Source organism: Sinohyriopsis cumingii, chromosome 8, assembly GCF_028554795.1.
Source record: "Sinohyriopsis cumingii isolate HCF-2022 chromosome 8, ASM2855479v2, whole genome shotgun sequence".
NCBI lineage: Eukaryota > Metazoa > Mollusca > Bivalvia > Unionida > Unionidae > Sinohyriopsis > Sinohyriopsis cumingii.
In genome coordinates, this window is record NC_142968.1 from 20,157,746 (window position 1) to 20,183,677 (window position 25,932).

Below are 25,932 nucleotides of genomic sequence, written 5' to 3' on the forward strand. Positions count from 1 at the left end.
TTTATACAACTTATATATCAAAGATACAGCAGTATATATTATCCATCCACCCACCCACCTGTCCATCCATCCATTCATCTATCTATCAAGAGAGAGAGAGAGAGAAAGAGTGAAACCCACTTATCTTGACCACGGTTATCTTGAGAATCTGTGTATGTCAAGCATTTTTGTTTGGTCCCAAAAATTCATTTTTTGTTAAACTAATTATTTTTCCCCCGCTTATCTCAATCTCTGTTAAATGGATAACCCCATTATATCAGGTATAAATTTTAGTCTCAGGCAACATGTGGACCTGCTTTAATGTCCATCTCTGATAAATTTTATAAGAAATAGTCCAAGTTTTTGCTATTACCAGGACCTAGTAACAGCAAGGATGGAAAAAGCTGCTACAAGACCAAATGTTACTGGTACTAATGCTTATAAAAAAATCTCATCAATGCATGGTTTATCACTTGTAAAGAGTAGAGAAAATTGGTTGTAAACAATACTTTACAGGAAGAAAATGAAATGAATGCATTTTTGACATTTTCAGCAGATGTGTTCAAGATGGACAGCATCACAAGTCAACACAGTGTTAATGTAGTTCGTTCCACACAGCATCGTGAATTTTATCTTATCTGTAACTCACCATTAAATGAAGATAAAAATACCTAATTCATTTCACATGATATATCTAAAATAAATAAGGTACTTTTAGCTACATTTAATGGCGCTGACCTGAATATTTACAGAAGTACAGATATGATAAAATTCACAATGTTGTGTGAAACAAACCATTGTAGTCTCAATATTGTCACTGTCAGTCATCAACTTAATCCATATACGATTAACAACTTAGAGTTCACTTATAAATTAAATAGTTCAAGCTTTCCATGGCTTTGTATGATTGACAAATTCAGCATATATATACATGTGTGTATATATATATATATATATATATATATATATATATATATATATATATATATATATATATATATATATATAGTGCTTTTCGAACCTAAAAAAGCAAATGTCACTCTATATGTGACAATCAGTGTCATGCCTGTTGAGAACAATACACTGATAATATCCACTGACATGTAAGATCAGTTGTCAAAAATCCATGCTTGACCATATCTATTTTGAATGATATTATTTTGTTATATCTTTTGTTGAACTTTGTGTGCACAGGAAGGGTGTTTGATACATTCATTAATTTGTGTGTCTGATACATTCATCATTAATTTGTGTGTCTGATACATTTATCATTTATTTGGGTGTCTGATACATTCATCATTAATTTGGGTGTCTGATACATTCATCATTAATTTGCATGGTAAGTAAACATCTCATTCACATGATTGTTTCATGCATTTTCGATAGATCCAGGGTTTCATCCAATTACAATAACAAACTTGTGTTAATCATGTTTGCTAGATCAGTTTTTCATCCAATTACAACAACAAACTTGTCTCAAGTGTTTTTGCTTGATCCAGGGTTCGATCCTATTACAACAACATAGTTCATAACATTAAAACCACTACTGAAAAAAGCAGCATCCTTCATTTAGAAAATATTGCAGAAATGACGTGATATTTTGCCAATCAGCCATATGTACCTGACTCATGTATACCTACTGAATGGTGAAAATCAAATAGAGTGCTTATCATGTCAGTGTACACCGAGATAGGAACACTTTCTTGCCGAGTGTGTCAACTTTCACCTTGTGAGACACAAGTAATTTGATGTGAACTGCATCAAGAAACTATGATGATGTACCATCGGTGAAAATCTCAGACCTTTTTTAAAATAGATAATCAGGTTTTTTTAACCATGTTTTAAGGATTTTACATGTGTTACCTTTACCTGTGTTTTTTATATACATGTAACAGAATTTTAACATCTTTAATTTTACATTTTACAGTGTTGTACTTTATTTATATTTATGGTGAAGGTTTATCTTTCAAACTTTTTGTACAATTTTTGATTTTCTGATTTTTCAAACTTTACCTCTAAATGCTGCCACATAGCTGCTGTTATACTGAGCTGCCTTAAAATAATCTACATATCATTTCATACTTGACTGACATCTGTTATTTTGATGACAGAAAGATCTTACTATATACTGAAACACAAGGCCAAATGGAATCCCGAGATCCCTCACAGTTACTGAAGAAGCCAGTCATTGTTTGGGAGGCCTCTCAGGCTTGCAGAACACATTTACAACTTGCTACAAATTTTTCAAGCTAGAAGGTTGCTAGTAATTATGTCAAAGATACAAACTTGTTATTAGAATGATTTCAAATAGGTTTTATCAAAAGTAGCCTGGCTAAAGGTTTTGGAAGACAATGGCTGTCCTAAGCATGATTTTTTATAAAGAGTGGCCTGACTAGTGGTTTTGGAGGAGACATGAAAATTCAACATGGCTGCTATAAAAGGAAAACTTACTAACGAAACTGTCCAACACTTAATTTGGGGTAGGTGTTTTAAGGAATATCTCTACAAAGGTTTGATCAAAATTTGCTCAGTAGATTTGGATAAGACATCAGAATTATGTGTGTTGTTTGATTTTTAACGTAGCTTTAGAAATTTTTCAGTCATATCACTATGATCTCTGTAGTGTGTCAGTTTATAGTGATGTCTAGCACTGGGGAATCATGCCACAGACATATAACATGATGTCCCACCAAATCACATTATCCCGACACCAGGCCGACCAGTCCTAACACTAACCTCTTAATGCTGAGCCTTAGCGAGGCAGCTGTTAGTACCATTTTTAGAAGTCTTTGGTATGGCTCAGTCTGTGTTCAAACCCACAACCTCCAACATCCAAAGTGGACACTCTAACCACTAGGCCACCATAGCGGCACATCAGAATTCTTTCTCACCTTGTTGCTCTAAAAACCAAACAGCTGGTATGGAAGCCACCAAAAACATTAATTTAATAACAGGCCACATTATTACAAGATTTGATCAAGTCTGGTCATTCAAGCAGTTCTGGAAGAGATATATAAAAAAAATAGTTTCCATCCAGTACAATGGAAACCAAAAAATTTCCAAAGACACACAACTTTGGTAGAACACGTATTAATGACTATGCCTTCAAAAGTGTTATCTAACCTGGCTCATTATCCTTGAAGTAGTAGATGTCAAGAATATATTCTCCACCTGGTTGCTAACGAAGATGAACTGTATTCAATGAAGCGACCAAACACATAGTTTTAGTAGGACATGCCTTAGAAACATTAGGATTGATCTGAACTGCCTCAGCAATTAAGGGGAAGTAAACACCTGTGGGAAATATCAATGGGCAGATGTAGGGCTATACCAAAGACTAGGTGAACTGAAAAAATGAGTCAATCAACCTAAATATGAAACTAAAAGGTGTAAATCTGTACTAGATCAGTTGAGATTAAATGAAAAGTAATTGGAATACAAAAGAAATCAGACTTCCTTAATAATATCCAGAAGTCAGAACTATTTTCACTCTATGCTTTTAAAAAGGGTCATTTTTCTCCCTCCACCCTCTTTTTCTCTCTCAAAAAGATCTTACAAAAATCAAACAAGTCATTATTTACTGTTTGTCATGATTTAATTGAATTTGTCTATGCTTATAATGAGGCATTTGCATTCAGCATCTTGTAAGGAAAACATATAAACCTATAACCATAAGAATAAGCCCTGTCACAGCATTTATACATGATTATGGTTATGTTTATAAACAACATTACGCGCTGAGAATTTATCTAATATGGAGACACAGACTATAAAGCATTACTAATCCATGTAGATTAGTTCTTTCCTGGCTTGCACTAATCCATGTAGATTAGTTCTTTCCTGGCTTGCACTAATCCATGTAGATTAGTTCTTTCCTGGCTTTCACTGATTCGGTGCAAAGATTGGCTAATCGCATTGCCATTATGGTATCCTCCTTTGTAACCTTAAGTTCATCTTTTTCTGAAATAATACAAACAACTATTCCAATTATTTTTTCCTTTTTATCCTGGCAAACAATAACTTGGTTAAAATAATGAGTGAAACAAAATAATGAACCATTATTCCATCAGCATTGTTCTTCTGTCACCTTTAACACTTAATGCTTTTCTAAAAAACAAAAAGTAAATTTGATAAAATCTAAGAGCTCTCCAACATCACAAGTAGATCTTTATTTTAACCAGATTTTGGTGGATATTATTATGCCCTGTCTTCCAGTCCATCGGCTGCCCTATCTACTCCTAAAGCATTGAATGGAATTTTGTCAAAGCATGTGTAAGTTCAGGCCGCCTTTAAGTGAAAGTGTGAAGATTGCTGATGACAACAAGTGTGAAGATTGGTGATGAAAAGTGTGAATATTGGTGATGAAAAGTGTGAATATTGGTGATGAAAAGCGTAAAGATTGGTGATGACAGGTGTAAAGATTGGTGATGACTGAAATTACTTTAGTTTCTTAACTTGCTCGATTTCTTTTACTTGTCACTATGACACTTTTCTACAACAGTAATCTCAACCTACTAATACTATTTACTGCCACTTTTCTACAGTCATAATATTGTATAACATGAAAGTGAACTCTAACACAACTTTAGTCAGTCAGTGTTGTATAACATGAAAGTGAACTCTAACACAGCTATAGTCAGTCAGTGTTGTATAACATGAAAGTGAACTCTAACACAGCTATAGTCAGTCAGTGTTGTATAACATGAAAGTGAACTCTAACAGCTATAGCCAGTCATAACATTGTGTAACATGAAAGTGAACTCTAACACAGCTATAGTCAATCATATTGTATAACATGAAAGTGAACTCTAACAGCTATAGTCAGTCATAATATTGTATAACATGAAAGTGAACTCTAACACAGCTATAGCCAGTCATCATATTGTATAACATGAAAGTGAACTCTAATACAGCTATAGTCGGTCATCATATTGTATAACATGAAAGTGAATTCTAACAGCTATAGTCAGTCATAGTGTTGTATAACATGAAAGTGAACTCTAACATAGCTATAGTCAGTCAAAGTGTTGTACAACATGAAAGTGAACTCTAACACAGCTATAGTCAGTCAGTGTTGTATAACATGAAAGTGAACTCTAACACAGCTATAGTCAGTCATAACATTGTATAACATGAAAGTGAACTCTAATACAGCTATAGTCAGTCATAACATGAAAGTGAACTCTAACACAGCTATATTCAGTCATAACATTGTATAACATGAAAGTGAATTCTAACAGCTATAGTCAGTCATAACATTGTATAACATGAAAGTGAACTCTAACACAGTTATAATCAGTCATAATATTGTATAACATGAAAGTGAACTCTAACACAGCTATAGTCAGTCATAACAATGTATAACATGAAAGTGAACTCTAACACAGCTATAGTCAGTCACAGTGTTGTATAACATGAAAGTGAACTCTAACACAGCTATAGTCAGTCACAGTGTTGTATAACATGAAAGTGAACTCTAACACAGCTATAGTCAGTCATAGTGTTGTGTAATATGAATTTCAAAGTGAACTGTAATTAAAGTATTGTCAGTGATAGTTTTGTGTAAGAACAGATGTTAACCTCAGTGAGCTAAATACAGGTAACATTTTTATAAAGAAAAAGAATTATTTTAGAAGATGCAACACAATTAAGATTAAAATTCCTATACAGTCAGTTTTTCAACTAACCAAGCTGATCATAAATCATATATACATGCATACATACACCGAGCAGTTTTTCTTTCATTTCTTTTAATTAATGCTTTAAGACTATTTCTGGAAGTGATACAGGATTTGTAAATATTTCATTCAGATTTAAATACTTCTTGCTGTGATCTCTATCATTAATTAGGCTCAAAACATTATGCTGCTTTAAAATCACAGTGGCTAATGAACTGATAGTCATTCAAACATATACATGTCCGTTGCATAGACACATCATAAGCTGGACAGGTGCAAATAAAATCATCAAATTCATTAAACAAAAGAAAACTGTCATAGGAAGGCCTTAATAACTTCAAAATAAAAATACCTTGTATAACATCTAGAAAGTGTTCCAGTTCATTTCTGTAAGCCTCCACATATCTAGTCTTATAAATCTGGTCAATCTGTGGAACGGAATTGCCCATAGCTGTATGTGATGTCATGTTGTACATAGGCCTGTTCTCAACAGTCAACATGCCTTTCTCACAAAGAGCCTGGTATAATAATGTTAATAATTATAATAATAATAATAATAATAACTGATAACCACATTACATATATTTCCACATTAGATTTCTTGCATGACAACTTCTTGTTGTTGATTTAAATGGTACTTAAATTAGTACAATATTTGCTGTATCACGCTGAGAAAATGGGAACTAAGTGCCTTTCCCAAGGACACACTGAGACAGCTGAGTACCCAGGATGGACAGGGTGGATACTGAACCAGGAACAGTTGGATTGTCAGTGTGATGATCTATCTACAATGGTTCTTGCATGATTAATAAATAATACCAACTGGGAAAATTACAGAAATGAAAGAAAAAAAGGAACAAAAATAAAGAGGAATGGTAATGGGATATACTTTCTTATAAGTGCTCTGTGGGTGGGGAAAACAATCAAAAAACTTCTGATCCACTAAAATACTTTTTCTGTCTAAGAAGGGCAAAATGAATGATCACACAAATATCCATTTGGAATGTAACAACATTGTATCTAACCAAAAACGTGTGCTAAATTTTCAATAATTTATTTCAACTTATAGCCACTCTGTATCTAACCAAAAGGACATATGCTCAATGTTCTGGGATTTATTTCTATATATAAAAACAATGTATCTAACCAAAAAAGATGTATGCTCAATATTCAATGATTTGTGTCTAATTATAGCAACCTTGTATCTAACCAAAAGGATGAATGCTCAATTTTCAGTGATTTATTTCTATATATAGAAACAATGTATCTAACCAAAAAACATGCATGCTCAATTTTCAATGATTCGTGTATAATTATAGCAACCTTGTATCCAACCAAAAGGATGAATGCTCAATTTTCAGTGATTTATTTCTATATTTAGAAACATTGTATCTAACCATAAAGATGTATGCTCAATTTTCAATGATTTATTTCTAATTATAGCAACATTATATCTAACCAAAAATAGGTAAATTTTGCAATGATTTATTTTTAGATGCATAAACAATATATCTAACCAAAAAGATTTATGCTCAGTTTTCAGTGATTTATTTATAAATGTCACATAAAATACAGAGACTGGGATTGGATTAAAATGGGTCTCATACTATCACAAAAGTACTTAAAGTAAACCGCCAAGCGCTATCAGAATTATCATTCAGTAAGAAAATCTATCCTGAGTGAAATTATAAAAAAGCAGCTGGAGTAGATACTTTTTTAGTATGCTTGGTAAACTATGGTGAACCTGCATTGCCACAACTATTCTAGAGTATTTGGTAAACTATGATGAACCTGCATTGCCAGGACTATTTTAGTGTGTTTGGTAAACTATGGTGAACCTGCATTGCCAGGACTATTTTAGTGTGTTTGGTAAACTATGGTGAACCTGCAATGCCAGGACTATTCTAGTGTGTTTGGTAAACTATGATGAACTGCACTGCCAGGACTATTTTAGTGTGTTTGGTGAACTATGGTGAACCTGCTTTGCCACAACTTTTCTAGAGTGTCTGCTGAACTATGGTGAATTGCATTGCCATGACTATTCTAGTATCGTTAGTGAATTGTGGTGTGTGGGTGGGTGTATGATTCTATGTATGTATTTGCTATTATTATACATATTGTATGCATATATTGTGTTTGATATTATTATACAAGTCTTAAAATAATGGAAAAATATGTTTAAATCATTGTTTAAAATATGTTATATATCAGTATATGATAATGTCTATACACCTTGTATGTGATATATATCAATATATGGTAATGTATCTATGCTTTGTATGTGATAAATATGCATTGTATAAGTGTATGATAATGTAGATATGCCTTGTGTGTGATACACGTTATGTATCAATGTAAGACAAGGTCACTATGCTTTGTTCCTCATATGTACCCAATGTGCATATGGTATCATATCCATGCCTTCCATGATAAGTATGTTATATATCAATGTATGATAATTTCTGTATGCTGTGTGAGTGATAAGTATCAGTGTATAATAATGTCTCTATGCCTTGAATATGATATATATGTATCAGAGTGTGTCAACGAGTCTATGCTTTGCGTTTGATATGTATCAGTGTGTGGCAATGAGTTTATGCTTTGTGTTTGATATGTATCAGTGTATGACGATGAGTCTATGCTTTGTGTTTGATATGTATCAGTGTATGGCAATGGGTCTATGCTTTGTGTTTGATATGTATCAGTGTATGGCAATGAGTCTGCTTTGTGTTTGATATGCATCAGTATGTGGCAATGAGTATATGCTTTGTGTTTGATATGTATCAGTGTGTGGCACTGAGACTATGCTTTGTGTTTGATATGTATCACTGTGTGGCAATGGGTCTATGCTTTGTGTTTGATATGTATCATGGTGTTGCAATGTGTCTATGCTTTGTTTGATATGCAACAGTGTATGGCAATAAGTCTATGATTTCTGTTTGATATGTATCAGTGTGTGGCAATGTGTCTATGTTTTGAGTTTGATATGCATCAGTGTATGGCAATGAGTCTTGTGTTTGATATGTATCAGTATATGGTAATGAGTCTATGCTTTGTGTTTGATATGTATCACTGTGTGGAAATGAGTCTGCTTTGTGTTTGATATGTATCAGTATGTGGCAATGAGTATATGCTTTGTGTTTGATATGCATCAGTGTGTGGCAATGAGTCAATGCTTTGTTTGATATCTATCAGTGTGTGGCAATGTGTCTATGCTTTGTGTTTGATATGCATCAGTGTATGGCAATGAATCTTGTGTTTGATATGTATCAGTGTATGGCAATGAGTCTATGCTTTGTTTGATATGTATCACTGTGTTGTAATGAGTCTGATTTGTGTTTGATATGTATCAGTGTAACAATGAGTCTATCCTTCCGGTCTGATATGTATCAGTGTACTGAAATGAGTCTCTGATTTGTGTTTGATATGTATCAGTGTGTGGCAATGAGTCTGTGCTTTGTGGTTGATATGCAACAGTGTATGGCAATGAGTCTTGTGTTTGATATGTATCAGTGTGTGGCAATGAGTCTATGCTTTGTGTTTGATATGTATCACTGTGTGGCAATGAGTCTGCTTTGTGCTTAATATGTATCAGTGTGTCGCAATGAGTCTGTGCTTTGTGTTTGATATGCATCAGTGTATGGCAATGAGTCTATGCTTTGTGTTTTGATGAGCATCAGTGTGTGGCAATGAGTCTATGCTTTGTGTTTGATATGTATCAGTGTGTGGCAATGAGTCTATGCTTTGTGTTTGATATGTATCAGTGTGTGGCAGAGTCTATGCTTTGTGTTTGATATGTATCAGTGTATGGCAATAAGTCTATGCTTTGTGTTTGATATGTATCAGTGTGTGGCAATGAGTCTGCTTTGTGCTTGATATGTATCAGTATGTGGCAATGAGTCTATGCATTGTGTTTGACATAATCAGTGTGTGGCAATGACTCTTATGTTTTGTGTTTGATATGCATCAGTGTGTGGCAATGTGTCAATGCTTTCTTTGATATGTATCAGTGTGTGGCAATGAGTCTATGCTTTGTGTTTGATATGTATCAGTGTGTGGCAATGAGTCTATGCTTTGTGTTTGATATGTATCAGTGTGTGGCAATGAGTCTATGCTTTGTGTTTGATATGTATCAGTGTGTGGCAATGACTCTATACTTTGTGTTTGATATGTATCAGTGTGTGGCAGAGTCTATGCTTTGTGTTTGATATGTATCAGTGTATGGCAATGAGTCTATGCTTTGTGTTTGATATGTATCAGTGTGTGGCAATGAGTCTGCTTTGTGCTTGATATGTATCAGTATGTAGCAATGAGTCTATGCATTGTGTTTGACATAATCAGTGTGTGGCAATGACTCTTATGTTTTGTGTTTGATATGCATCAGTGTGTGGCAATGTGTCAGTGCTTTCTTTGATATGTATCAGTGTGTGGCAATGAGTCTATACTTTGTGTTTGATATGTATCAGTGTGTGGCAATGAGTCTATGCTTTGTGTTTGATATGTATCAGTGTGTGGCAATGAGTCTATGCTTTGTGTTTGATATGTATCAGTGTGTGGCAATGACTCTATACTTTGTGTTTGATATGTATCAGTGTGTGGCAGAGTCTATGCTTTGTGTTTGATATGTATCAGTGTATGGCAATGAGTCTATGCTTTGTGTTTGATATGTATCAGTGTGTGGCAATGAGTCTGCTTTGTGCTTGATATGTATCAGTATGTGGCAATGAGTCTATGCATTGTGTTTGACATAATCAGTGCGTGGTAATGACTCTTATGTTTTGTGTTTGATATGCATCAGTGTGTGGCAATGTGTCAATGCTTTCTTTGATATGTATCAGTGTGTGGCAATGAGTCTATGCTTTGTGTTTGATATGTATCACTGTGAGGCAATGAGTCTGCTTTGTGCTTGATATGTATCAGTGTGTGGCAATGAGTCTGCTTTGTGTTTGATATGCATCAGTGTATGGCAATGAGTCTATGCTTTGTGTTTTGATGAGCATCAGTGTGTGGCAATGAGTCTACGCTTTGTGTTTGATATGTATCAGTGTGTGGCAATGACTCTATGCTTTGTGTTTGATATGTATCAGTGTGTGGCAATGACTCTATGCTTTGTGTTTGATATGTATCAGTGTGTGGCAGAGTCTATGCTTTGTGTTTGATATGCATCAGTGTATTGGCAATGAATCTATGCTTTGTGTTTGATATGTATCAGTGTATGGCAATGAGTCTGTGGTTTGTGTTTGATATGTATCAGTGTATGGCAATGTGTCTATGCTTTGTGTTGGATATGCATCACTGTCGCAATGAGTCTATGCTTTGTGTTTGATATGTATCAGTGTATGGCAACGAGTCTATGCTTTGTTGTTTGATGTGCATCAGTATGTGGCAATGAATCTATGCTTTGTGTTTGATATGTATCAGTGTGTGGCAATGTGTCTATGCTTTGTGTTTGATATGTATCAGTGTGTGGCAATGAGTCTTTGCTTTGTGTTTGATATGTATCAGTGTGTGGCAATGAGTCTGCTTTGTGCTTGATATGTATCAGTATGTGGCAATGAGACTATGCATTGTGTCTGACATGATCAGTGTGTGGCAATGAGTCTTATGTTTTGTGTTTGATATGCATCAGTGTGTGGCAATGAGTCAATGCTTTCTTTGATATGTATCAGTGTGTGGCAATGAGTCTATGCTTCGTGTTTGATATGTATCAGTGTGTGGCAATGAGTCTATGCTTCATGTTTGATATGTATCACTGTGTGGCAATATGTCTATGCTTTGTTTGATATGCATCAGTGTATGGCAATGTGTCTATGCTTTGTGTTTGATATGCATCAGTGTATTGGCAAAGAGTCTAATTCTTTGTATTTGGTATATATCAGTGTATGGCAATGAGTCTGTAGTTTGTGTTTGATATGTACCAGTGTATGGCAATGTGTCTATGCTTTGTGTTGGATATGCATCACTGTGTGGCAATGAGTCTATGCCTTGTGTTTGATATGCATCAGTTATGGCAATGAGTCTATGCTTTGTGTTTGATGTGCATCAGTGTGTGGCAATGAGTCTATGCTCTGTGTTTGATATTTATCAGTGGGTGGCAATGAGTCTATGCTTTGTGTTTGATATGTATCAGTGTATGGCAATGAGTCTGTGGTTTGTGTTTGATATGTATCAGTGTATGGCAATGTGTCTATGCTTTGTGTTGGATATGCATCACTGTGTGGCAATGAGTCTATGCTTTGTGTCTGATATGCATCAGTGTATGGCAATGAGTCTTTGCTTTGTGTTTTGATGTGCATCAGTGTGTGGCAATGAGTCCACGCTTTGTGTTTGATATGTATCAGTGTGTGGCAATGAGTCTATGCTTTGTGTTTGATATCTACCAGTGTGTGGCAATGAGTCTATGCTTTGTGTTTGATATGTATCAGTGTGTGGCAATGACTCTATGCTTTGTGTTTGATATGTATCAGTGTGTGGCAGAGTCTATGCTTTGAGTTTGATATGTATCAGTGTGTGGCAATGAGTCTATGCTTTGTGTTTGATATGTATCAGTGTGTGGCAATGAGTCTATGCTTTGTGTTTGATATGTATCATTGTGTGGCAGAGTCTATGCTTTGTGTTTGATATGCATCAGTGTATGAGAATGAGTCTATGCTTTGTGTTTCTTTTAATGTATTATATACTGCCATACACCACTGATCCTCTTGCTGTCCAAATAATTTTATACCAGTTGAGATATATAAAAGTTTCATCTTTTGTACTTAGGCACTAGAAAGTGAAGCAAGCACACCAATGTGAAAGAAGTACATTTTTTTGTTGCTGTTGTAGGGTTTAACACCATTTTTCAGCACACGATAGGCTATACATGGCGGCCAGTATTAATGGTGGAGGAAGAACCCCGGAAATCCTCGGAAAGAACCACCGACCCTTGAGAAGCTACTGGCAAGCTTTCTCACATATCCACATAGGCCGAATCCGAGACTCGAACCCAGGCAGACAGAGGTGAGATGGCAGTGATCCGTAATGGACAGCGCTTTAGACCACTCGGCCACTCAGGGCCCCAAAGAAGTACAGCATGTGAAGCAAGCACACCAATGTGAAAGAAGTACAGCATGTGAAGCAAGCACACCAATGCGAAACAAGTATGTCATGTGAAGCAAGCACACCAATGTGAAACAAGTATGTCATGTGAAGCAACAGCTTGTACCCCAATCTAAATCGGACTAAATAAATAGTTTAAAAAATCAGATGAAATGGTTAAATTCTTCAAATATATTAAATACTTCAAACTAACCCTTAATACCAAACAACTATGTTCATTTTCATTGATAGGATTTCGTAATATTAATTTCATGCCATGTAAATCCTGGTGATGTTTTACTGATCATAACCAGTTTGTGTACACATAGGTGTTTCTGCACTTGTGACCTAAAAAACAGTTAGGCTTCAACTACCATTTAAATATTTTTGTGACCTGGGTTCATCTGAGTTCTAAATATGAATTTGTTTCTTTTTATAATAACCGAAGACCACCAATACACTTTAAGAATGCAATTAAAACATGAGCCAAATTTTCTGGTCACAGCGCCGTAAACTGGAGTCAGAACAGTTCCACAATATATTGGCCAGCTTGAGATATGTCCTCAAGTGACCTTTTTGGCCAGCTGGAGATATGTCCCCAAGTGACCTTTTTTGGCCACCCTGAAATAAGTCCCCAAGTGACCCTTTTGGCCAGCTTGAGATATGTCCCCAAGTGACCTTTTTGGCCAGCTTGAGATATGTCCTCAAGTGACCTTTTTTGGCCAGCTTGAGATATGTCCCCAAGTGACCTTTTTTGGCCAGCTTGAGATACGTCCTCAAGTGACCTTTTTTGGCCAGCTTGAGATATGTCCCCAAGTGACCTTTTTTGGCCAGCTTGAGATACGTCCTCAAGTGACCTTTTTTGGCCAGCTTGAGATACGTCCTCAAGTGACCTTTTTTGGCCAGCTTGAGATACATCCCAAGTGACCTTTTTTGGCCAGCTTGAGATACGTCCTCAAGTGACCTTTTTTGGCCAGCTTGAGATACGTCCTCAAGTGACCTTTTTTGGCCAGCTTGAGATACATCCCCAACTGACCTTTTTGGCCAGCTTGAGATATGTTCCCAAGTGACCTTTTTGGCAAACTGGGTTTTCATATCCAGTTGAGGAGGTTGTGACAAAACAATTATCAATTGTTATTCTGATACCCAATTAATCTTACATGGTTGATCTGGTGATCAATACAAATCATCAATCTGGTGATCAATACAAATCATCAATCTGAATTTCTAAACACCCCAATTTTAACTACTTTGGTGTCTTCTCTGATGTATGTGCATTTATATTTATACATGCAGTGATCTGAACTTCTTTATAAATCCCAATTTATTCTGAATTTCATAACTAAACAAATTTTTAATTTCATTTATACTCTGAAAACAAACAAATTTTGAATGTCATTAATACAGTAATGCTATAAAAAGTTTGAATTTCATTTTTACAGTGACATATTTATATAAAAAAAAATTCATTTATACTGTAAAGCTAAACAAATTTTGAATTTTATTTATACTGTAAAGCTAAACAAATTTTAAAAGTGTAAAGGAGGCGGTAAATACAAAACTGCATTTGTGTTTTTTTCTAAGTCGGTGGAAAGATCTTTGATATGGCTTATAAATAGTTCTAGGCATGACAGCCTAGATGTTTTCCTTTGTCATATCAAACTCATTCTTTCCACCAGCTTTGAATAAATCACATATGTAGTTGTGTCTATATGTTTACTGTGTTCTGCAAGGTTTATTTCATATAATGTGCACCAGTCTGCAAACAGCTAAGACATAGATCTTCCATCCCATAATGCACCAGCAGATCTGGGTCCACATTGCTTGTTTATTCATGATTTCAAACAAGCAGCCTTGACCCTGACATACAGGTGTATTATGTGACATTAAGTCTGGATTTATGCAGTTCACAGTCAGGTTTGGGTTACATAATGGCAAATTTTATAAATATTTTATAGTTTTATCTTACCTCAATCAAACAGGTAAAAACAATTTAAGAATATGTAAGAGGAGTGGGGGTGCCTGGAGAAGACGATACCTTACCTCTACCCTTTGATCATATCCATACGGTGCAAGCCTGCCATTGTCAATGAAGGACAGCACACCATTTTCATGCTTTATAACCACAAACACCTGATCATTGTCACCACAATGTCCTATTTCTGGATTAAAAGCATTTCCTTGCGCATAGACTGTTCTTGGTTTTGACCCCACCATCCAAGATACAACATCCAGGTCATGAATTGTTGAGTCAAAAAATATGCCACCTATAATTTCAAAAGTAATCATGCTGTATGGATGTCAAAAATGGCATTCATAATTTACTACTTTATATTAGTTAATATACTTAAATATACTATGTAACTCCACTCAGAAACCAAATAATGTAAGCATTAGGTCTGATGTCATGTACAATGGAACTCCACTGCAAGGTAGCTGGTGTCAGCAAGGTCTGGTGGATATGCTACAAGATAGACGGTGTCAGCAAGGTCTGGCGGATATGCTACAAGATAGTTGGTGTCCGCAAGGTCTGGCAGATATGCTAAAAGGTATCTGGTATCAGCAGCATCTGGGGGATGGTGGATATGTTACATGGTATTAGTCCCAGGTGGCTTCTTTATATCTTACCTAATTATTATTTAGGCAAGTGATCTTTCATTGTCACCTCATCTTGTCAGCCACTGAGGGTTCACTTTAAAGTATTGGTGCATTTAATGACACCAACAGGCAATTATACAATCTTTATGAAGACTGATTGTTTTGTAAAAATAATGGTTTCTTCACATAAATTGGAAATGCTTCATGAAATAATGATTTCATGTGTGTGTGTATGTGTATGAGTGATTGGGATTTTTAATGCTGCTTTAACAATATTTCAATCATATTGCTATAATGTCTGCAGTGTGGCAGTTTATAGTGATGTCTAGCACTGGGGCATCATGCCACAGACACGTAGCATCATGTCCCACTCAGTCAAATTATCCCGACACCAGGCTGACCAGTCCTAACACTAACCTCTTAATGCTCAGCACCAAGCGAGGCAGTTGTTAGTACCATTTTTATAAGTCTCTGGTATGACTTGGCTGGGGTTTGAACTCATGACTGAGGTGGACACTCTAACCACTTAAGCTACTGGACTGGTTAATGCTTTCATGTAACTTTCTTGACGAAAAACTTGCCTGTGTATCCAGTTTTTTAAGAAAAAGAAACTTTTTGGGTGAAAAAGTGTAATCTTCATAAAGAATGTAACTTCTTAACAATAAAGTGCCCACATATGTTTATGCAAACCTTTAATGAAAAAGTTACTTTTCTTTAAAAAGTACAACTTCCATGATGATGCACTTTTCCTCAACAATGCAAAACATGGAATCTTATATGTATGTATAAAAAAAAACGAATCCATGAAGATTTTATGCTGTGAAAAATAAGGACTTTCTTCAACTGGGCTACTCTGGGTCGGGGTAAACATGACAGACTTTCTTCAATTTATTTTACATGTTTGGTCATGGTACACACTTCTATGTTAACAAAATAATGTCATGACAAGTCTGTGTAAACAAGACAATTTTTCTCAAAAATGTAATTTTTTTTCAATGCTTTTCTTGTTAAAAATGACTACATTAATTACATTAATGGACTTCATAAAAATTATACCTGAAGATTTGACATAGCTTAATGGAGGTGGTTTCACATCTCTGCTAGTAGATTTGAATACTCGAAGTCTGCCCAGCTCCCCACTCCTTATTTTGTCATGAACCTGTTGAAAGCTTGGATCAAAACGCCTGTAAAACATGAAATAGTAGCTGGCAGCAATTACATCAGCTTTGTAGACTTAACTTCATAAATACCATAACCATTAAATGGTTTGATAGAATGTATGAAAGTGTAAAGTCAACCTTTAGGGACCTACAATTTAAACTGACAAATTGAGAAGTAGGGGGTGACAGGGATTTTTTTGAAGAACAAAAAATCCCGTACTTAAATAGCTTAAAAAATATTCTTGCCTTAAAAATATTAATTATATCTATTATATTATTCAGAAAAGAATGTCATGAGGTTTAAGAAAACAAAATGTATCCGGGTTCAAAAGTAAATCATGGGCCCTCTGTCCCTCCCCCTAATACAAAATGTCAAAATTGAATGGTTGGTCATTATGCTTCTTACCTTGGGTTGGATGGGAAACACTGGTTTCTCAACAGTTCCACTGCAGCTCCTGTTAAGACAATGAAGTAATTTTGCATCCGAGTTTTGTGCTTTTCATGAACCATCTGCCTACCAACCTACATTACTCTGCAAGCAGAACTGTCTGAGAAAAATCAAGCTAAATTTAAATGTCAATGGAGTGTGAAATATGGGTCACAGTGACCTAGTTTTGATTTAAGGTTCTTCATGACACATCTACATTTAAATTTACATGACTCTGAAAACCACAGTGTCTGAGAAACCAAGCTAAACACAAAGCTGGTCACTGTGCTGAGAAATAAGACTTACATAGTTTTGTGTTCAGTGTGTAGTATTCGTCATGATTCTTTACTCCTTATCACAAGACTATGTAAGCAAAGGTGTCAGAAAAACTGAGTTTAACACAAAGGTAGGCACAAAATAGTGAACCATGAAAAAATATAATATATACCAGAGTGACCTAGTTTTCATGGATGCCTTAATGAAGCATCTACATACCAAGTCATGTGACTCTACAAGAAAGAGTGTCTGAGAGAAATATCTAAACAAAAACATTTCCCTTAGTATTGATGGTCTGACATTATTTTGTATCAATCCACAAGCAAGAACTGCTCTGCAATCCAGCCAACAATATATTTTATACATTGCAATTTTACTTTTCTACCAAAAAAATTGCTGCACTGTATCAACAATAAGTGAACATTGTGCCAGAACTGGTTCTGTACAGCAGCAAGTCCTGGCCTTCAACATCGACTCCACATATTATATTCATAAAAGGCCACATATACATGTATTAAAAATAGCATAAAATTCAAATTATGCATACCAGCCAAATATTATTAAACAAAACCAAAACTGCCATTATGAGAAATGAACCCATACAATTCTGTCCATATAAAAAGTCTCAGATGCAAATCCCACCCCACCCTCCCAGGTCTGATTCTACCATAAATCCAAGAGTCAGGTAAATTAATTAACCATAATTTAGCTCCTACAGCAAATAAAGTAACAGACTAAAATGATATCTGAACAGATTGTACATGTGGCTACTTGATAGGTGATATGAGGCTAGTTAGATATAATAGGTTACCGTTTTATGAGAGGTGACCATTATGGCCCATTCCTTAATCCAAGAACTTCAGCACTGAGTTCAACCTTGTGAACTTGACCCAAGGTCAAAAAGATGAGCAAGTGTTTAGCAGAGTGAATTTTCTTTGCTTCATAATGAAACATTTCAAGATGCAGTGAAGGGGTATGGGTAATATGATGAAATGAATACCTTTCACCAATAACAATGACACAAATTTTTTATGGCTGTGACCCTCAGCCCAAGGTCAAAAGCTGAGCAAATATCATGCAGTAAAATCTGTGACTCCTTCATGATGATTGACTCAAAGTATGAAAAGAATCTGTCAAGAACTGCAGGAAATATAAGCAAATGAAACATTTAACCAAACTCCAGCAATGCTGTTGACACATCTGCAGTCATCTGAACAGTTACTGTAATATTCTCGTTTCCACTTTAAATGTGGACAAAAATTGATTTACATCAATTTCCAACCACCAACTCTGTTAAAATAAATTGTTTTGGTTCACCTAGTGAATCCACAGCTGACATAAATTTCAGCTTTACAAAATCTAATTTTTTGTACATCACTTTGATGCTACATTATGGCCCTTAATAAGCCAAATACATCCTGGTAGCATGCACTTTTCGATTCAGCAGGTCCAAATAGAAGGAGACTTGTTACCAACTTATACTAAAAAAACCCTCTTACAATTTACTTTTGTAAAAAAAATTACCCTCACTGGATCAATAGATGACATGAATCTCATACTTATCTTGTACATCATCCATATATTCATCTAAAAAGTAACCATTTTAGTTCTTATATCAGTCATCATACACTGAGACCTTTAGCAGTAATGAATGTATTTTTGGTCACATATGCCCCTGTATCAGGCAATTACATACAAAAGTGATAAGTTAATGGTTAATAAATAATAGAACTACTTGACAAAAGTAAGTTTTTCATTGATCAGACACTTCTTAGGAAATCTACCCACTGTACACACTGAAGTGCTTCAAGTCACTTTGAGTCATATCTATTGTAACTAGAAAAGGACCATATTTTCTATTGTAACTAGAAAAGGACCATATTTTCTAATGTAACTAGAAAAGGACCATATTTTCTATTGTAACTAGAAAAAAACACCGTCAGTAAATAAATACCATTGTTCTTAGTGTGTACATTACCTCTGGAAGGCACAGAAGAGTGACTTTCTTTTTTTCTTTGCTAAATCGTAGCATGCTGCAGTGGTTGCAATCTCCGTAGTAATGGGCTTTTCACAAAATACTGACTTGCCTTTTGAACAGAGCAGAACAATGTTATTTCATGATAATACTATTCAAGTAACATACTAGTTTAGTTTGAATACAGCACAAAAAATTGAGGAACAGGCATTGAATGGATCTAAAATAAACAGACTTAGTTTAATTACAGCACAATCTGATAACAATCATTGAATGGATTGAAAATTTACAGATGCTAAATTTTATTTACAACAATGTATATAAACTATATCATGCTATTATGAACTGCTAAAATTCTCGATGCATTTTCATACTTGACTTAAATTCCTATGTAATCATAGTCTGCATGACTTTTAAAAAATGTATTTTTAACTTCAGTACAAATCCATTGCTTATACGTTACCTAGGACAGACAGTGATAAAAGGTTTTCAGTTAACATATTTGTGTATTATATGTTACTGACTAAAAATAAACAAATAAACAAAATACCTGATTCAAGAGATTTCCTAATTAATGGTTCATGCGTGTCTGTTGGGGAGCAAATGACTACAGCTTGCACGCTGAAAATGTACAATAAAAAGCAATAGTTTTACAGTGACAGAGGTATGTCTATTATTTTACAAACCTTTAAAATTATGTTTTATAAGAGGTAAAACAACTGTTGTACAAAAATAATAAATTTTCCTACAAGGATAGTGACCTTGGCCTTTAGTCTACAGAACCTCAACAAGAAATGGATTTTTGTCCAGTTTGTTTTGCTATTGGCTTCTTTGTTGTTTTTGTTGTTGTTTTAGTTGTTTATTTCAAAATAGCAATCTCAAAATTAAACTTGTAAAACCTGAAATTAGATTGATTATTATATGAAAATTTTATATCAATAACCATTTTCTGTAGGTGAAGTGACCTTGATATTTAAGCTTCTAAAAAGATATTCTAATTTCAGTTCAGGTATTTCTTAAAGTGAAATGAACTTTGTCTTCACTGTTTGATGGTTATAACATGGTTCGATCTATAACATGGTCAGATTCTATAGACCCCAACCACCATGTTATAGTAGAGTCACACTGTATTTATTAAAGTGAAATGAACTTTATCTTGACTATTTGATGGAAATACTAAAATGTAATGCTGAATATGCCTTTATCATTCTGACTCAACAATAAATACAATAAAAATAATAAAACTCACTTGGAGTCATTCATTACTTGGTCGATCATATCAGATGTGCCACACTGTGTAGACAGATCAAACTCCTTTGTAAATTGCTGGGCATCTTTTAGCTTCTTCCTAATAATCCACTGTAGAGAAGCACGTGGTGACATCACAATATTCTTCACATGCTCAATACCTTAGATATAAAATCACATGATTATTAAACAGATTTTAATTTTTCAAAAACCCCAAATATAAATGTTTTCAAGTTTCTTATATCTGATGACTCGCAGTAAAAATAGTTACAGTTTTAAAGACACTGATGAAATTTTGAAATACTGCTTTGCCATGATCAACACAATGGGAGAAATTTTTTAATATATTGAAAGAAAAATGCTATGTTGCAGAATATTAAATCATTTTCTTATGTTAATGTTACTTAAAGATGATAAGAAAATTGTCTTTTGACAAAACACATTTGTGCAGATTATACTGCCAAAGTTAAAACTAATTCATAGACATGTATATTTAATGAAATAAGACTTTAACTCGTGGCATCTGTTGTAAGATTATTCAAGAAAATCATTCTCAGATCTATTTTCCACGCACACTTGGGGGTTTGTCAGGGGTGGGGGTGACTAGGGCCTGGCAAAAAGTAACCATTTCTGTTTATAGCCTTTGCTGACTGGAAATCATACAATATGATGTCTGTCAGGACAGGCAATGTGTGAACTTTTAATCCATATGGTCAGCTACAAATGAAATATGAAATGTCTCCAATAAATCCGGATACCAATTTTCCACAAAAGTACATGTGTGCACCTATACCACATAGATCTTTGTATAACATTATATGCCTGTGCATGAGCTGGGGCATCTTTTAACACTTCCCATCATCAAGCGATGTCTTCTATCCTTTACAAAATAAATATTACCCATTGAGCCCATTCCAAAGATGGCAAAACCAATTTTTGATGCCATATTTCCAACATCAAAATGATGGACTGATCGTAGTCTGATGGCAGGTGACTTTCTGATTGACTTTGACACCTGCAACAGATCAAAAGTGATTATAAACATATTTTACCACTATCAAGCCTTAAAACTGCCTTACTCACAGAAAATGCATTCCTACAAAACCCCAAAAGTACAAAATAAACAGTCTTCCCTGTGTAATATGCATTCCTACAAAACCCCAAAAGTACAAAATAAACAGATAGCCTTCCCTGTGTAATATACATTCCTACAAAACCCCAAAAGTACAAAATAAACAGATAGTCTTCCCTGTGTAATATGCATTCCTACAAAACCCAAAAGTACAAAATAAACAGATAGCCTTCCCTGTGTAATATGCATTCCTACAAAATCCCAAAAGTACAAAATAAACAGATAGCCTTCCCTGTGTAATATGCATTCCTACAAAATCCCAAAAGTACAAAATAAACAGACAGCCTTCCCTGTGTAATATGCATTCCTACAAAAACCCAAAAACTACAAAATAAACAGATAGCCTTCCCTGTGTAATATGCATTCCTACAAAATCCCAAAAGTACAAATAAACAGATAGCCTTCCCTGTGTAATATGCATTCCTACAAAACCCAAAAAGTACAAAGTAAACAGATAGCCTTCCCTGTGTAATATGCATTTATGTTTACATGCTTTCTAAAAATATCCATGAAAAGATTAAATTTGACAAGCAGTCAAGACAATTTGCATAACTTAACAATGATAGGATGACATATAATAGCCTCAAAGGTGACCAATATATTCTTCAGAAAATGGGTGCATAACAACTTGAACTATTCCAAGAGTAAGCTTCCTTTACAGTTAGAATGTTAAAATTATAACCTGGAAACATATAAAATGCAGGAGCTTCCTGGGACTCCATCTCTCTAACCCCTTGCCAACTTGGTTATACTACCCCCTCCCTCCCCCAATGATATTCCTGGATCTGGCCCTGAATAACCAGTAAGACATCTTTACTCATATTTAGCTGCCTTTAGTTATGACATGCCAAAATACACATCTAGTAACTGTAAATAAATATATAAATTTATCATCACTGAAAACTTTTCTTTAAAAAAAATTGCCAGTTACTTAAGCATTATGCATTTAATACCCAACATATAGCACTGTATGTGGCTATATTATGTAGATGAAACAGGAGCTAAATGCCTTCCCCAAAGACACACACACACACACACATGGCTATATCATGCAAATGAAACTGGAGCTAAATGCCTTCCCCAAAGACACACACACATGGCTATATCATGTAGATGAAACAGGAGCTAAATGCCTTCCCCAAAGACACACACACACACACGGCTACATCATGCAAATGAAATAGAAGCTAAATGCCTTCCCCAGAAATACACACACACACACACACACACACACACACATGGCTATTACATGCAAATGAAACGGGAGCTAAATGCCTTCCCCAAAGACACACACATACACACATGGCTATATCATGCAAATGAAACAGGAGCTAAATGCCTTCCCCAAAGACACACACACACACACATGGCTATATCATGTAGATAAACAGGAGCTAAATGCCTTCCCCAAAGACATACACACACACAAACATACACACATGGCTATATCATGCAAATGAAACAGGTGCTAAATGCCTTCCCCAAAGACACACACACACACACACATGGCTATATCATGTAGATGAAACAGGAGCTAAATGCCTTCCCCAAAGACACACACACATACACGGCTATATCATGCAAATGAAAAAGAAGCTAAGTACATTTCCTAAAGACACACAAATGGCTATATCATGCAGGTGAAACAGGAGTTAAGTACATTTCCTAAAAACCCACACATGACTTGATCATGCAAATGAAATAGAAGCTAAGTACATTTCCTAAAGACACACACATGACTATATCATGCAAATGAAACAGGAGCTAAGCTCATTTCCCAAAGAGATACACATGGCTGTATCATGCAAATGAAACAGGAGTTAAGTGCATTTCCCAAAGACAAAAATTTTCAATGATATTCTTAATGTAAGAACACCAGCAAAACAAATAATTTGACCTTTTTTCTGAGCTTCAACAAGCACAATTATAATATCCAAATCATTTAATGTGTCCCTGGTTAAATATCAATAATCACTGATGTAAATTCTGTGTTATAAACGCTCAATTATCAAGAGATATCATCAATTTGTTGTTCCTAGCAATGAAAACTCTTGATGACAGCTTTGCAAGGTAAACAACTATCATCAATAAGGAGCTGACAGGATACGTCAGCTGGGTTTGGGTCATGTTCATGCAGGCAATACAGCATTCTTAAGAATAGTAGATACAGCTGGTGACAGAAAACTACACCTGGGATCAACTATTGTAGAGATTGTCTTTACAAATAAAATTGGTCTATGATGGGCAGCTACAGACCACCATTAAGGAGTAATAAAACCTGCATGAATGACTTTCGCAAATGAGTGGACAAAATGACCATACACTACAACTAGCTGAGGTAACTGGTAATCTAAATCACAACTGTTTGATAAATGACAATTGCTCTTCAAAAATCGATGTTTATGATTTAAAAATGTTGGTTAAACAACTTATGTATTTTGAAAAGGTGCAATGCTGTGTCTCAGCTTTATTATTTTCACAAATAGACCATTATAAAGTCTTGCATATCACAATTTTGATTGTGGAATTGGTGACACACATAACATGGTACCATCCCAATTGAAATGTGTCTTACTCCTCTTTGAAGTGGATAGAAATCAAACAGAACTCTTAAGAAATAGGATGCAAAAAAATATATTTAGGAGATACAAATAGGGTTCTTGAGGAGATACAACTAGGGTTGTTAAGGAGATACAAATAGGGTTGCTGAGATATAAATAGGGTTGTTAAGGAGAGACAAGTGATGTTGAGAAAAGACAAATAGGGTTGTTGAGATACAAATAGGGTTGTTGAATAGATACAAATAGTGTCGTTAGTGATATAGAAATATGGTTGCTAAGGATGTACAAATTGGGGTTATTAAGGAGATACAAATAGGGTCGTTAAGGAGAGTTGTTGTTGTTGTATGGTTTAACGCCATATTTCAGTACACGATAGGCTATACATGGCGGCCAATATTAATGGTGGAAGAAGAACCTGGGAAAACCCTGGAAAGAACCACTGACCCACGAGAAGCTACTGGCGAGCTTTCACACATACCCACATTGGCCGAATCCGAGACTCGAACTCATGCAGACAGGTGAAATGGCAGTGATCCGTAATGGAAAACGCTTCAGACCACTCAGCCACCCTGTTAAGGAGAGACAAATGGGGTTGTTGAGGAGATACAAATGATGTTGTTAAGAAGATCTGAATTGGTTTGTGATATAGAAATAGGGATGCTAAGGAAATAAGGTTGTTGAGGAGATACAAATAGGGTTGTTAAGGAGATACAAATAAACTTCTTGAAGAGATATAAATAGGGTTGTTGAAAAGCAGATCAGATTGACTTCATTAACAACAAAGTTGAACAAGATTCCAATCAGGACTTTAGTGTGAAGCTGATAACAAACATACAAGCACCACTGAATTTTTTATTTTATTCTTAAAAACAAAGTCACCCCATAGCAACACTGACAGTTCTGGGGCTGAGAAACTGCAGAATCACTGTCTTTACAAAGTTTGAAAAACTTGGGTAATGACTCACAATTCAAGAACATGGCAATAAAAATAAATTGCAATTTACAACACAAACTGGTCAGGTGGAGTTTCAAAAAAGTGGCAGAAAGTAGAAAAGAAACAACTGGAATAGAGAGAAAAATACCCTCCCTTTTGTTGAGGAAAATAATGAGATGCCTTACAATAGTTTATAAGAACTGAAGCAAATCAACAATTTGCATCACGACTGTTGATATATAACACTTTGAGAAAGGATATCATCCAAAGAAAAATTCTACATTTCACTTCACGATACCACTGGGTTTTTATAAAAGGATGTATGATTATCAATCCACTGTCTTTATTTTAGGACGTTAATACAATCATCATTTTTTTCATTTTTTTTTTTTTCATTGTACTTACTTAAATGTACAAAGTATTTTTCATATATCAGTATATAGTTCAAAACATGTATCTGGAAAATCTTGTAACAATCGTCTTTTGTGTCTGTTAAACATCGTGAAACTATCGCCTTATATCAATGTCTGTTAAACATCACGTAACTGTCATCGGATTTTATGCTGTATACGTTTTAAATGTACGTGTTTTAGTTGGGAGGACAACATAACAACACAGTGCGATGAGAGAGAGAGAGAGAGACTCAGACTCAGAGAGTTAAGTTTTTAAACAATGATCGCTCCATGAGGGCATTGTCTATCTAGATTGCGGTGTTTTACAATTTCATTAAGCACATATACACACTATCTGTGTATTAACCACACAAAATGCAGAACATACCTCTCACCTGTAATGGTTGCAAGCAAGAAATGAACACGTAGTTTATATGTGACCCACTGCGCCTCGCCGCAACTGGGACAAAATATCCGAATCACTCGTACTGTAAA

At 35.1% G+C, this 25,932-nt stretch overlaps 1 protein-coding gene across 4 annotated transcripts; it reads right to left on the reverse strand.

The window, feature by feature from the left end:
- Window positions 1-3,552: 3,552 nt before the first annotated feature.
- LOC149793094 (uncharacterized) lies at window positions 3,553-25,932 on the reverse strand. Of its 4 annotated transcripts, XM_089966997.1 has the most exons (10): window positions 24,590-24,676; window positions 21,319-21,433; window positions 20,420-20,579; window positions 19,721-19,791; window positions 19,174-19,282; window positions 16,389-16,516; window positions 14,778-15,001; window positions 6,010-6,175; window positions 3,794-3,939; window positions 3,553-3,758 (listed from the first exon to the last, which is right to left on the reverse strand). In XM_089966997.1, exons 1-9 carry the CDS (start codon window positions 24,593-24,595, stop codon window positions 3,830-3,832), a joined length of 1,089 nt encoding a protein of 362 aa, XP_089823123.1. In that variant the 5' UTR covers window positions 24,596-24,676; the 3' UTR covers window positions 3,553-3,758; window positions 3,794-3,829. The 4 variants fall into 4 exon arrangements, with proteins under 4 accessions (XP_089823123.1, XP_089823125.1, XP_089823124.1 ...); XM_089966999.1 differs by lacking the exon at window positions 24,590-24,676 and adding an exon at window positions 25,833-25,932 and having other exon boundaries at window positions 3,553-3,939; XM_089966998.1 differs by lacking the exon at window positions 24,590-24,676 and adding an exon at window positions 25,826-25,926 and having other exon boundaries at window positions 3,553-3,939.

What these genes read in the sequence shown, in the direction of transcription:
- LOC149793094 (XM_089966997.1), bottom strand. An exon ending in CTCTTCTGTGCCTTCCAGAG is followed by an intron (nt 16,517 to 19,173) that starts GTAATGTACACA and finishes CATGTTTTACAG; the next exon opens with GCGTTTTGATCCAAGCTTTC. An exon ending in CTTTCTAGATGTTATACAAG is followed by an intron (nt 3,940 to 6,009) that starts GTATTTTTATTT and finishes GTATTATTTCAG; the next exon opens with AAAAAGATGAACTTAAGGTT.